This window comes from Aotus nancymaae, unplaced genomic scaffold (genome assembly GCF_030222135.1).
Source record: "Aotus nancymaae isolate 86718 unplaced genomic scaffold, 86718_ANA_hifiasm-v0.15.2.pri h1tg000011l, whole genome shotgun sequence".
NCBI lineage: Eukaryota > Metazoa > Chordata > Mammalia > Primates > Aotidae > Aotus > Aotus nancymaae.
In genome coordinates this window covers 85,771,388-85,784,921 of record NW_026988422.1, presented here as the reverse complement: position 1 = coordinate 85,784,921, position 13,534 = coordinate 85,771,388, and the positions used below count along the sequence as shown (strand labels likewise).

General features: G+C 49.6%; 1 protein-coding gene across 6 annotated transcripts in view; it reads right to left on the bottom strand.

Annotated features, from left to right (window-relative positions):
- The window catches only part of TECPR2 (tectonin beta-propeller repeat containing 2), a 131,798-nt gene that overhangs the window by 31,973 nt on the left and 86,291 nt on the right, over positions 1 to 13,534 (bottom strand). For all 6 annotated transcript variants that reach the window (XM_064375227.1, XM_064375230.1, XM_064375225.1 and 3 more), the window contains 3 exons: positions 13,287 to 13,527; positions 12,490 to 12,579; positions 10,517 to 10,750 (listed from right to left, as the gene is read on the bottom strand). In XM_064375227.1, coding sequence (XP_064231297.1) covers positions 10,517 to 10,750; positions 12,490 to 12,579; positions 13,287 to 13,527 — 565 coding nt within the window. The remainder of the gene's footprint in view (positions 1 to 10,516; positions 10,751 to 12,489; positions 12,580 to 13,286; positions 13,528 to 13,534) is intronic.

Below are 13,534 nucleotides of genomic sequence, written 5' to 3'. Positions count from 1 at the left end.
CAGCCTGTTGAACTGACTTCTATCCCACAGGCGAGTTCAGTCTATTCTAGAGGTTCCCAGAGCAGAATCATAGCAAGCATGCTCTGGCGTCGGGCTTCCTTCACGCAGCACCGTGCACGGCAGTGTCACCACAGTGCCACTCCTCTTCATCGCCACGCATGACTTCACTGCACACACATGATAAGGTAAGGTTCTCCGTTCACCTGCTGATGAACTATGCACTATTAGGAGCGACATGGCCATAATCACTCTCGTGGGAGGCTTTTTTTTTTTTGAACATGTGTTGATTTCCTTGAATAAATGTCTGGAAGTAGACTTGCTGGCCGTAGGATAGGCGCCTGTTTCACTTTTTTTTTGAGACAGAGTCTCACTTTGTCACCCAGGATGGAGTGCACTGCACAATCTTGGCTCACTGTAACCTCCACCTCCCACATTCAAGTGATTCTCAGGCTTTAGCCTCCCAAGTAGCTGGGATTACAGGCACCCGCCACCACAGCTGGCTATTTTTTTTTTTTTTTTTTAGCGGAGACAGGGTTTTGCCTTGTTGACTAGGCTGGTCTTGAACTCCTGACCTTAGGTGATCCACCCACCTCAGCTTCCCAAAGTGCTGGGATTACAGGTGTGAGCCACTGTGCCCAGCCTGGTTCACTTTTAAAGAAACCACCAGCTTCCTGAATGGCTGTCCTATGCTCACGCCCACAGCCGTGTCTGTGAGTTCTGGCTGCCTGCACCCTTGAACCTTTTCCATGACCGCCATTCTAGGAGGTAGGTTGTATCCTGTGGTGGCTTTAATTTGCCTTTCCCTGCTAAGGAATGACGCTGGGAATCTTTTAATATACTATGTGCATCTGTGTATCTTCTTTCGCGAATGCCTGTTCAAGTCTTTTGCTCATTTAAAAATGGACTATCTCCTGACTGCTGAGTTACAGGAGTTCTTTGTATGTTGCAGGCACCAACCTTGTTGCAGATATGTGCATTGTGAACCTAGTCTGTGGTTTGGTTTACTTTGTTAATAGTGTTTTTTGATAAGCAGTTTTTCTTTTTGAGGGTTATTTTGACTTTCAACCATGGAATAATAGGCGTGCAGCTCCATTAGCTGGTGGTGTTGCCGGGGGAGGGCAGGCGGAGGGTGCCCCACACTGGGTGCAGAACCAGGAGGTGCTGTCCCTGCACAGTTGTCACTGGTATCAGATGACAGCCCACAGAGGGCAGCAAAACAGAGAGCCACGACTCTGCCACATTAACATCTCGTCATATGCCTGCAGTTATGACATCAACCTAAAACTATTAATTCACTGCCATAAAAAAATTATCATCACTCCATTGTGTACTTTCTAAAGATGACAATTTCTCTATTCCAAGAATTAACTGTATTTTCTCCTTCCTTGATCTTGTACAGAATATTTTACTAGGAAGTTTAAACAGAACTCCCTGGAACTCTAATATTACATATGCAAAGATCTGTACCAGTCAAAATAAAGTAACTTCAGCAGCAACTCTAGAAATAGCTAAGAAACAAATGCTAATTTAGAAACAATTCTGCATTAGAGTCTTCAACCTGGCTGTAAGAAGAACTACAGGCAGCAGTGATCATGCTAACAGAGTCACATGGTGACAAAAACACACCGGGCCAGCATCTCAGAGTTGGCAGCAACAACACTGCTCACAGAACACAGAGCTCACACAACACAGTCAACATCCTTTCAGAAGATATAGAAAGGACTGCTCGATTATGTGCTCCAGTGTATAAACCAGCTTATTTCAAACTCAAGAGACAGGTTAAAGATGACAAAGTTGAACTGAGGGCTTTCCTGCCTCAGAGTCTCACCCAGGCCACCTGGACGAATGAGTTGTGAGCCTCTTCCACAGAAGAGGTAGTCAGGATGTGGTGAACGTGGTACAGAGACCATTGCCCTCCCCAAACGCTCCATGGCTCCCTCACATTCCCTTAGAGTTAGGCAGGATCCCACAACCAGTTCTGGCAATGGGCTCTGAGCAGAAGAAACCAAGATGCTGGAGCCGCAGAGCAAAGCAGGCGGGATCAGGCAGCCACCGCCTGGAGGACCACTGCCCTGGAAGAAGACAGACGCAGGGCCAGCTTCGCCAGAGCGGGGCCACGGTTCACTGTGTGAAGTCGCTGATATCTGGGGCTTGCTCCTGAAGCACAGCTCAGCCTGGCTGATGCAAACACACTGACATTTTCCTGCCTGTCCCTGTTTTGTCCTTATTTTTTCTTCTGTTTTAAAAAAATGCTTTAATTACTTTATTCGACAAAGCAGACCTTTTCCCCTTAGGATTATTTCTTAAACATATTATTTTAAAACAAAAAGTGGCATTTATTTGATGCTTTACTATTTATAAAATACTTTTCTGCATAAATTACTGAATAATGTAATCTTGTTTGTTACCTAACGGCATAAACTGACACTGAATAGTTCTTCATTAAATGCTGTGACCTGATAAATTAAATTACAAATTTCATTAGTTTGCTAAACATTTCAGTGCCTGACATAAGGCATATTTATGTGTATGGGGAAATGAAATGTTATAAGCATCTTAAATATCTGCTAAGTGATGCAAATTTTCTTCCAAAAGCTAGGGTTATAATAAATCGCTGCAAAATTCCATATTCAATCTCCACAACTGGGTTAGTAGCCAACCATTTAAGAATTCCTTTAATTTAATCCCATAGCAGCAGGTGCTCTGGTAATTTGTATAGGGGCAGAAAGAAGCAGGATGCTGTATCTTTAAAAAAATTAAAGGTGCCGGGAGTGGTGGCTCACACCTGTAATCCTAGCACTTTGGGAGGCCGAGGTGGGTGGATCACCTGAAGTCAGGAGTTCAAGACCAGCCTGGCCATCAGGGTGAAACCCCATCTTAAAAAAAAAAAAAAATTAAAGGTTTGCTTATAGCCACTACTGGAGATAACGAAAAAAAAGAGAAAAAAATTAAAGGTAAAATCATATTCATTATTTGATACACTAAAGTCATCCTCATCCTTGAAATTAAAATTTCTTTTTTTTTTTTTTTTTGAGACAGAGTCTTGCTCTGTCACCCAGGCTGGAGTGCAGTGGCGCAATCTCAGCTCACTGCAACCTCCGCCTCCCAGGTTCAAGTGATTCTTTTGCCTCAGCCATCCAAGTAGCTTGGATTACAGATGTGCGCCACCACGCCTGGCTAATTTTTTGTATTGTTAGTAGAGACGGGGTTTCACCATGTTGACTAGGCTAGTCTCAAACTCCTGACCTCAGATGATCCACCTGCCTTGGCCTCCCAAAGTGCTGAGATTACAGGTATGAGCCACTGCACCCAGCCTTGTTTTTAAATTTATTTATTATTATTATTTTTTTGAGACAGAGTCTCTCACTCTGTCACCCCGGCTGGAGTGCAGTGGCATCATCTCAGCTCAGCAGTGGCACAATCTCAGTTCACTGCAGCCTCCGCCTCCTGGGTTCAAGCAATTCTCGTGCCTCAGCCTCCTGAGTAGCTGGGACTACAGGTGTGGGCCACCATGTCTGGCTAACTTTTGTATTTTTAATAGAGACAGGGTTTCACTATGTTGGCCAGGCTGGTCTCAAACTCCTGGCCTCAAGTGATCCTCCTGCCTCGACCTCTCAAAGTGCTGAGATTACAAGCGTGAGCCACACACCCAGCCTGAAATTAAAATTTCTGCTTGTCATTTCAAGACTGATGATGTTCCAGACCTAACAATGACTTAGTGCTGCCCAAGGTCAACAATGTCCCCGAGGGAGCGCAGGTCATGCTGTCTGAGGCTGCTTGCTATTACCAGGAAGACACGTGCAAAGAAAATACCAGGCTGAAGGAAAGAACACATGTAAATGTATCTCAGACAAGTTTTCATAAACCTGACGTCTGCCTCATGCCCTGGGAAGGCTGATGGCAACTTATAGCAAGAGCTGAGAATTTTCCTGGGAGGGTGGGAGTCACGTCACCCACCAGGCAGCTGTGTGTGATGACATCCTGTACTTGCATGGGAGGCAGTTTTATCTTTGATTACCTGTAACAAGGCCAAATATAGGATCAAAACTCACATCCCAGAGTGACTCAGAAATGGAGCTACAAATAGTACTGACTTTCCCGGACATTTTAAATCCTGCTGGTGCAGTGGCATGCACCTGTAATCCCAGCACTTTGGGAGGCTGATGTGGGAGGATCGGTGGAGCCCACAGTTTGAGACCAGCCTGGCCAATATAGTGAGATCCTGTCCAAATTAAAACAAAAATCCTGTTGGGTATGTACTGTCACCAAGTAATTGGTCCCTGCCTGTAAAGTCCCTACATGCTCCATGTGTAAACTTCCAACAAAAATAGTGTGAGTCAAACGAAAATAATTGTTTTTGTTTGTTTGTTTTTTAAGAAACAGGATCTTGCTCTGTTGCCTAGACTGGGCTCAACAACTCGGGCTCAAGCAATCCTCCTGCCTCAGCCTCCCGAGCAGCTAGGACTACAGGTGTGCGCCAGCATGCTTGGCTCTGAAATGACAGGCAGAAGCAGAGTGCTCAGAGGGAACACAGCAGAAAAGTGCTATGATGGGTTCAGTCACTGAAGAACGTTCAGTGGGGAGGTGGCAACCTTAACTGAGTCCCAAAGGAAGAAGAGTTGAAGAAAGGAAAGCAGCCCCCGGAAGGAATACTGGGCCACAGGAAGAGAAGCACATGGGCAGCACGAATGTGCACGGTACGTTAGGGAAGGGCAAGGCCAGGAATGGCTGAAGCCCCCAATGCAAGAGGCCCTGGAACGCCAGGCTTGTGAGACCCTGGGCGCCACATCAAAGACTGGAGCTTTACTCTAGTGGCAGCGTGGAGCCACATTTAACATTGAGGGCAACACCACTGGAGCTGTGTTTGAGGAAGACAGCTCTGGTAACCATGATGGGAGGTGGGCACGCCTGGTGCCACAAGGCAGCCACTGCAGGACAGCAACTTGGTGGCGAGGGGGCTCCACCCTGGCAGTGGTGGGAGGAAAGCAGAGGTCCAGAAGCAGGGAGACCTTCAGCTAGATGGCCAGGACGCTGCTGACCGACTAGTCAGAAGAGTACTCTGCTCTTTCCAGCAGAATTTAGTGAAAGCAACAGGGCACAGTGGCTCACACCTGTAATCCCAGCACTTTGGGAGCCCAAGGCAGGTGGATCACCTGAGATCAGTCGAAACAAGCCTGACCAACACGGTAAAAACCCATCTCTACTAAAAATACAAAAATTAGCCAGGTGTGGTGGCACAGGCCTGTAATCCCAGCTACTTGGGAGATTGAGGCAGGAGAATCACTTGAACCCAGGAGACGGAAGCTGCAGTGAGCCTAGGCAACAGAGTGAGACACTGTCTCAAAAAAACCCCCAAAAAACGGAATTTAGTGGGTGCAGAGGATCAAAGTTAGGAAAAAGAGCACATGTAGGGGAGGCTAAATTTGGTATTGAACAAAATCCTCAAATGCAGTCACGGCGCTTCCATTCATTGCTGTGTGCACCCACGACTGCTGATTTTTATTTATTATTATTATTTATTTATTTATTTTTTCTCCAACCCTGCCCCAACCCGCTGCTGGCTTTTAAAAATATTTTTAGAGGTGGGGTCTTGCTATGATGGCCAGGTCAGTCTTGAATTCCTGGCCGCAAGCAATCCTCCCCAAGTGCTAGGATTAGAGGTGTAACCCACTGCACCTGGCTCACTGCCAACTTTTAAAAGCGAAATGAAGCACCCCAATTAATTCCAGATAAGTAACGCAGGCAGCAGCCATGTCAGCCAGATGACTGTCCTTTATAGTCAATACCCACTCAATGCACACAGCCTGATGACAGCTGCCAGGCACAGTCAGTCACACATGGGATCCTGGGCAGACAGCATGCCTGAATGCAAAACGTGTAATCCCTCACTTAAATACATAATTATTAAAAGATCTGTTGGGCGGGGCACAGTGGCTCACGCCTGTAATCCCAGCACTTTGGGAAGCCAAGGCAGGTGAATCAATTTAGGTCAGGAGTTTGAGACCAGCCTGGCCAACATGGTGAAACCCCGCCTCTACTAAAAATACAAAAATTGATCGAGCATGGCTGTGTGCACCTGTAATCCCAGCTACTCAGGAGGCTAAGGCAGGAGAATCGCTTGAACCCAGGAGGCAGAGGTTACAGTGAGCAGAGATTGTGTCACTGCACTCCAGCCTAGTCGACAGAGCAAGACTCCGTCTCAAACAAACAAAAAAGAAGTCTCTTGACCTACCTGCCTTTCCCACAGGATACAGACTACACCTGAAGACAGCCCAATAGCTGCATATCTGCTGCTCCTGGTGATGCTCACTGCCCTACCCTGGCACAGTGAAGGCTGGCGAGGTGGCCATTCTTTCTAGGGGAGAAACCCAGCTTCAGTGGGATTGAGTCCCAGGAGTGAGAGGGAAACGTGAACGAGTTCACCCTGAGTCCAAGATGGCCTTGGGCCCTCTGGTCCAGTGTTCAGCAGGTATTCGTGGAGGGGATGGTCTGGGATCCTGGTGGCCTGCTCACCTCCCTTACCCCAACACAAAGCTGCCAACCCTGGACTTGACACATTCTCTCAGAATGTGGAGAAAATGGGAAAGGAGTCTTAATTCGACATTTCAAGATCAACCAGATAACTCAGATAAATAAAATCTAAAGCTCGGGGCAGGATAAGGACTACTCGAGGTGGTGCTTTAACAAGAGATGCTGGATTCTCTTTCCCCACGGCACAAACTGGGGCAACGCAAGCAAAAGCCCCAGGACCAGCCCGAGGATCTGTGCAGCTACCAAAGGCTACAGAGCGCCCCACGCAGAGCGCACCACGCAGAGCGCCACAGCTTCTGGATGGCCACGCTGCCGGGAGATGGCTCACACTTAAGACACGATGCCCTCCCGACCTGTGCATCCCCTGGGGGGTTGGACTTGGGGGGTTGCTGCTCCCATTAGAAAGGAGAGGAGACCAAGGCCAGGCGCGGTAGCTCACGCCTGACTGAGAGGCCGAGGCGGGCGGATCACTTGAGGTCAGGAGTTTAAGACTAGCCTGGCCAACTAGCCTGGGGTGAAACCCCATCTCTACCCAAAATACAAGTTAGCTGGGCCCAGGCACGGTGGCTCACACCTATAATCCCAGCACTTTGGGAGGTGGAGGTGGGCGGATCACTTGAGGTCAGGAGTTCAAGACCAGCCTGGCCAACGTGGCAAAACCCCATCTCTACTAAAACTACAGAAATTAGTCAGGTATAGTGGCAGGCGCCTGTAATCTCAGCTACTTGGGAGGCTGAGATAGGGAGAACTGCTTGAACCTGGGAGACAGAGGCTGCAGTGAGCTGAGATGGTGCTACTGTACTCTAGCCTGGGCAACAGAAGGAAACTCCATCTTAAAAAAAAAATTAGCTTGGCATGGTGGCATATGCCTGTGGTCTCAGCTACTTGGGAGGCAGAGGTGGGAGGATTGCTTAAGTCTAGGAAGGCAGAGGTTGTAGTGAGCCAAGATCGTGCCACTGCACTTAGACTGGGTGACAGAGCGAGACCCCATCTGGAATAAAAAAAGAAAGAAAGGAGAGGAAACTGCAGTTAAAGGCAAGCTGCCTGGGGCCCAGCTCTGTCCTGCCTCTGCCATGAGTCCCCACACCTCTGCCTGTGACCTCCTCATACCCACTGCCTGTCTGATCCATTTCAGGCTCAGCTGGATACTGACATTGATTTGTTAATGATTTTGCAGACAGAACACAGGGGCTTAGTGAAAACCTGCCCATCCACAGCAACCAGGACCCCCAGGCCATCCCTCCACTCACATACCCATCCCCTCAATGAATATCTGCTGAACACCGGAGGGCCCAAGGCCATTACGGACTCAGGATAGGCTCGTTCCTGTTTCCCTCTCACTCCTGAGACTCAATCCCATGGAAGCCAAGTTTCTCACCTAGAGAAACCTCCCGTGAAGCCCAAATACACACCTTAGAGACCTGCACAACTTGAGCCAGCTAGCCAGTACTGGGAGGCTGGACTGAGCCAGGAGCGGGCGCGAGCTGTGCTGGAGGTGGGAGGCCCAGGCAGCGCTGGCTCCAGCAGTGCAGAACCTGGCATGACGCCCGTTCACTCTGAAGCCTGCCATAGTGCAGGAGCCTTCCTGGAGGGGCTGGCAAGGGGCCATGAAAGGGAACCAGTCCTGCTTCTCACCCAAACAGTGCAGGTGAACACGGCCTCCCACAGTGCTCAAGATTCAGGTGTAGGGAGAACATACATCATGTGCTGGACTTTTTTTTTTTTTTTTTTAGAAGACGGGGTTTCACCATATTGGTCAGGCTGGTCTTGAACTCCCGACCTCAGGTGATCCGCCTGCCTTGGCCTCCAAAGTGCTTGGATTACAGGCGTGAGCCACCATGCCCGGCCTGCACTGGACTTTTTAACCACAGAGCGAACAAGCAGCATTTTCCAGTTAGTCTGGGGAGGAGCTGCTGGAGAAAGACTCAGGACCAGCAGGGTCTCTGAACAAATGAAAGGCTTCCCAGGGCAGGTGGCAGGTCAGCCAGCACCAGTGTTCAGGCCTCTCTCAGCCTCAGCCTGGTCTGATCAGTCACTGTCAGTGACGTGGAGAGGAGGGTGTTCTCAAGAAGCTAGATGGTGACTGGTGGGTCCAAAAGGCAGTGGGGAGGCCCAACGCACAAAGAACAAAAATCACCCAGACAACCCCAAGCCTTGGAACAGAACTTGCTTCTTTCAGTTGAGTTAATGTTCACAGGCCTTTTCAGGCAAAAGCATGGGTGACCTCAGCACCCTGTAGGAGCCTGGGGCTGAGCACACCGGCCACTGCCAGGCTGGCAAAGACAATGCTTGCTTTACAGTGGCAAGAGGCGCTCCTGGTCAGCTGGGAGCATACAGACGGCAATGCAGCCAGGAGCTTGGGGAGAAGGGGGACAGGCCCTCTTCTTCTTGCTTTCTTTTGTTTTTTTCTTTTGAGACAGAGTCTTGCTCTGTCACCCAGGCTGGAGTGCAATGGCATGGATCTCAGCTCACTGCAACCTCTGCCTTCCAAGTTCAAGTGATTCTTGTGCCTCAGCCTCCCAAGTAGCTGGGATTACAGGCGTGCGCCACCACACCCAGCTAATTTTTGTATTTTTAGTAGAGACGGGGTTTCACCATGTTGGCCAGGCTGGTCTCGAACTCCTGACCTCGGTGATCCGCCCGCCTCGGCCTCCCAGAGTGCTGGGGTTACAGGTGGGAGCCGCCGCGCCTGGCCCTCTTCTTGCTTTGTTTCTCCCCCTCCTTCTTTTTTTTTTTTGCCTTTTGGTGAGTACATGTGGTTCAGTTCTCAAACATCAAATGCTTATACAATTCAAGTCTACTATATAACCAAATGCTAGTTGTAAATTTAAAAACTCAGAAACCTTATAACCAGGAAGTTCCTGAGTCAGTCCTGCTGAGTCAGTCCTGCTGAGTCAGTTCTGATGCAAGCACAGGGCTCACCCAGGGCCCTGGGAGCCATCTGCACAGTTCCACCTTCAGATTAACCACACCTATGCTGCCTGATCCACCAAGAATCTATCAGAGAGAAATCTAATGTTGTGGGCTTATTTTATTATTTCTTGGAACATGAATGAATTATTTACAAATAGCACTACATTCTCTCTCTCCCTCCCTCCCTTCCTCTCTCTTTCTCTCTCTCTTCCTCTCTCTCTCTTTTCTTTCTTTTGAAAAAGAGTCTCACTCTGTTGCCCAGGTTAGAGTGCAATAAATAGTGTGATCTTGGCTCACTGCAACCCCTACCTCCCAGGTTCAGACAATTGTCCTGCCTCAGTCTCCCAAGTAGCTGGGACTATAGGCATGCACTGTCATGCCCAGCTAATTTTGTTTGTATTTTTAGTAGAGATGGGGTTTCACCATGTTGGCCAGGTGGTCTTGAACTCCTGATCCACTGACCTTGGCCCCCCAAAGTCCTGGGATTATAGCCACTGTGCCTGGCCTACAAATAGCACTACATTTTTTAGCCTACTCTGTGGCTTTTGAAGGAAGATACAGAGAAAAGCAGGAGCTACTGGGTGCAGGTCCTCCTGGATCTGGCTGAGCTGAAGGAGAGCTGACACCTGTGTGCTGAGCCACTCTCCTCTGCCAGGCACTGTCCTGAGGAGATGGACAAACGTGGCACCGATCCCCTCGTAGGGAACGCCCATCTTTCCAGCTTTTAAGGCCATAGAGCTATGCCCCACATTCAGACAGACAGACAGGGGCAGCTGCATCACCAGTATTCTTCAAGCTGCTCTCAGCAAAAGACCCCTTAACCTGAGGATGCACGCCCTCCTGGGGTTCTGACAGCCCTGTAAACCCTAAGGGGCAGGGAAGGGACAAAACCCAGGGCCTGTCTATTCTGGAGTAGTAGCCAAGTGAGCTCCTGAAATCCAGCAACTTATAAATATCCTCTCAGAACTCTCACGAGTTGAACACAGGCTGGGCAGTTTTGTTCAACGTCATGTTCTGATGCAGTCTGAGGGCAGTCAGGGCCCCGGCAGGCATACTCACGAGACGGCCGTACCTAGCTGGGAGAGGTCCAGCCTGGTCCAGTGCATGCCCGTGGGGCAGCTCTTGGAGAGCGTCCTGATGAACACCTGGCCGAGGCTATCCAGCGCCCACAGTGCATCCTGGCAGGCGGCGTAGGCGCGCATCTCGGCGTCGGGAGGCAGCTGCACCGTGGAGGGCCGTGACTGTGCACTCTGGGCGCTGACGCTGCACAGGTCCTTGCTGCTCTGGCACAACCACAGGGAGCTCCCTGCCAAAAGGGATCATGTTTGTCATCACGGCGCTGTCTGCACCGAGCCGCCCGCCCTAAATGCACAAGGCAGCCTTTGCCTTCCGGCAGATGCCGTCCACCTGGCCACGGTGCCCCTCACTCACCCGCCCGTTCCCACGCGGGCAGGAGTGGTCTAGCACTTTAAGAAGTAGAAGTCAGAGGCAAACACCACAACTAATAAGAAACAGGCCTGAGATGTTTGAAAGAAACAGAAAGAAGGCAGGGCTTAGGAGATTTTCTGAAGGCCGTCAAGTTGGCTTACTGGTTCTGGCCTCCCATCTTCATGGGCTGGGAAGTTTTTCACTTGAACAAAGGCACCAGAGCATTTTTAATATAGAATGTTAATTTTGCCGAGAAGAAAAGACCATCAGCTCAGTGCCCTGGAAGAGGGAGGGTTGGCAGTTCCTGGGAAGGATGGTGCCAGGCGCTCTCCTAGGCCTCCTGGTGATGGGGCTGGAGGGTAGGCCACCTGCTGGAGAAGGCTTAGGAAGCTGGAAATGCTTCTCTTCCCAACATTGCCTCAAAATTATGTCTTTTCATTCCCTCCAGCATTTTTAAAAAGTCCTTTAGGTATAAGAGATTCTGTTTAAAATGCAAATAATCCTTAGGGCAGTCAAAAGCTTGGTCACAGTACATTATCTGAAGCATTATCTATAACTTGCAGCCACACCTTTTGGAATTCAAACCTTTTCTGGATTTTTGAAAACCTTAGCTAATGGGTATGCCATAGGTTTACAAAACAACCATGAGGGCCAGGCGATCCCTGGTGAGGCGTGGTAACATCCCTGCAGCAGCACGGATACGGTCACAGCCAACAGATCCACTGAGGCTGGAGGTAGCCCTGTGTGAGATCCAGTCAAGTTTGGCTGCCAAATTAATTTATGCCAAACTCAAGAAATAATTTATTGTTTTCAGAGATTTCTAGGTTTCAGAACTGTGGTCCGAACAATCTGGTGAGTAAGAAGTTACTATACTGACCCAATGACCCGCATACTAGTGGGACTAATGGTTTGAACTAACCAAACGATTCCCTCTTAATCACAGATTTCATAGCGTCTTCATGTTTAGTCCTCAGTGCAGTCCTGGGAGGAGGTACAGCTACTTCCCAGCGAGGTCACCTGACTGCCTGGGCTCCCAGCTAACTGGGTGGGGGAACTGCCTCTCCTGGCCACAGATGCCAGCTCCCCATCCTCCCGTGCTCTGGCTCCCTCACAAACCCCGTGCTCTGTAAGGGACACTAAGTTCTGCCCAGGAATGTGGACAGGAGCACCCCCTGCAAGGCAGGTCTGCCTAATGGGGTGCAAATGTGGGACTTAGGTGATCCAGAGTCTGTGAACAAGATGGAGAGAGGCTGCTGGGAGGTGACAGAAGGACTCTGAAGGGGAGATGGGAAGGTGCCTGAAGAAGCTGTGGCCCCTGCCATGTGCTGCTGGAAGTCACCAGTTGCTGGCCCTGGTGGCAGCAGTGTGAGCTCCTCCTTCAGGATACTTTCCCTCATCTTCACGATGCTCGGTCCCTCTTAGCGGCTCTCCTGGTCAGGCCTATCCCCTTCAGGGCTCTAGGCTCAGCTAACAAGGGCTACAGGCCTGTGACACCCCTACGTGGTTGGTCTCAGAGGCGCGCCCCATCACCAATGAGGCCACAGTTGGACCGTGATTTGAACCTTTCCAATGGCGAAGCTGTGCTCAGATTTCTCAGCGAGGCTAAGACTGACCCACCTTCCTTTGTGGGAGCCGCAGAAGCCAACACAAAGGCCCATTTTGTGGCAGAAGCTGTCCCACGGGGAACAACATGATGCCAGTAAGTGCCTGGAAAGAGTAAATGGGAAGAATGTGTTAGAGGAAAGAAGACTGACAGAACCACTTCAGGGCCTAGTTCTAGACGACAGCTGGCCTTCAGGCTCCTTCTCCAGATACTTCTAGAGTGTCCCTAAATTCAGTGACATGAGCCATCAGAGCCTGCCATTCATTTCCCTCTGAACACTGCCAGGCAGAGCCACATCTAGCCCAGGAGCGGGGAAGTTACACAGCAGGGAGACAGTTGGAGAAAATTCACAAAGCAAGGGCTTCACTCACAGAAATGAACCCCAGGATGCATGGACCAGCGTCTACATTCACAGACCTGGCCAGAGCCTTGCATTTCCAGCAGTGGCCACCACCTTCCCTCCAGGAAATGGACCACTCTCTCTCACTAGGCTCGTTAGGTTTCAGTGGAGTTTTTCATTTAAAATGTGAAACTGTTAACATTAAAATGACCTCCATTTGCTTTTCTTATGCCATGAAAGGTTTCCAGGGAAACACACTCTCCAGACTCAGGGATCCAAGTTTTAGAAATGACAGATTTTTTAAAAAGGAGAGAAACTGATCACAAGGCATAAAGAGGGCCCCACTAGACACTTCATACTGCTGGCACTAACTTAGCTTTTCAAGTTGAGATCTTTAAGCTTTCCTTAAACGCTGGCTTTAAAGTGAGGCTGCCTATAAAGACAGTGTGAAATATACAGCAATTCACCCACCAATGAGACTTCCCTTAGCCACGTGGAATTCATTCTTGCCCGAGGAGATCCAGACGCCGCTGTTATTGACCCCGAGAAGGCTTGGCTGGCACTGAAGCTGCTGGGACCAAAATGCCATGCGCAGCTTATCTGCCACCTTTTCTACGGGGGCTTGGGCTGCTGTGGCCACCGAGTGAGTGGCATGGATTATTGTCTGAAATAAGCTGCACTGGTCAAACACCACATAGTCTGTGATGCTCACCTGGAAG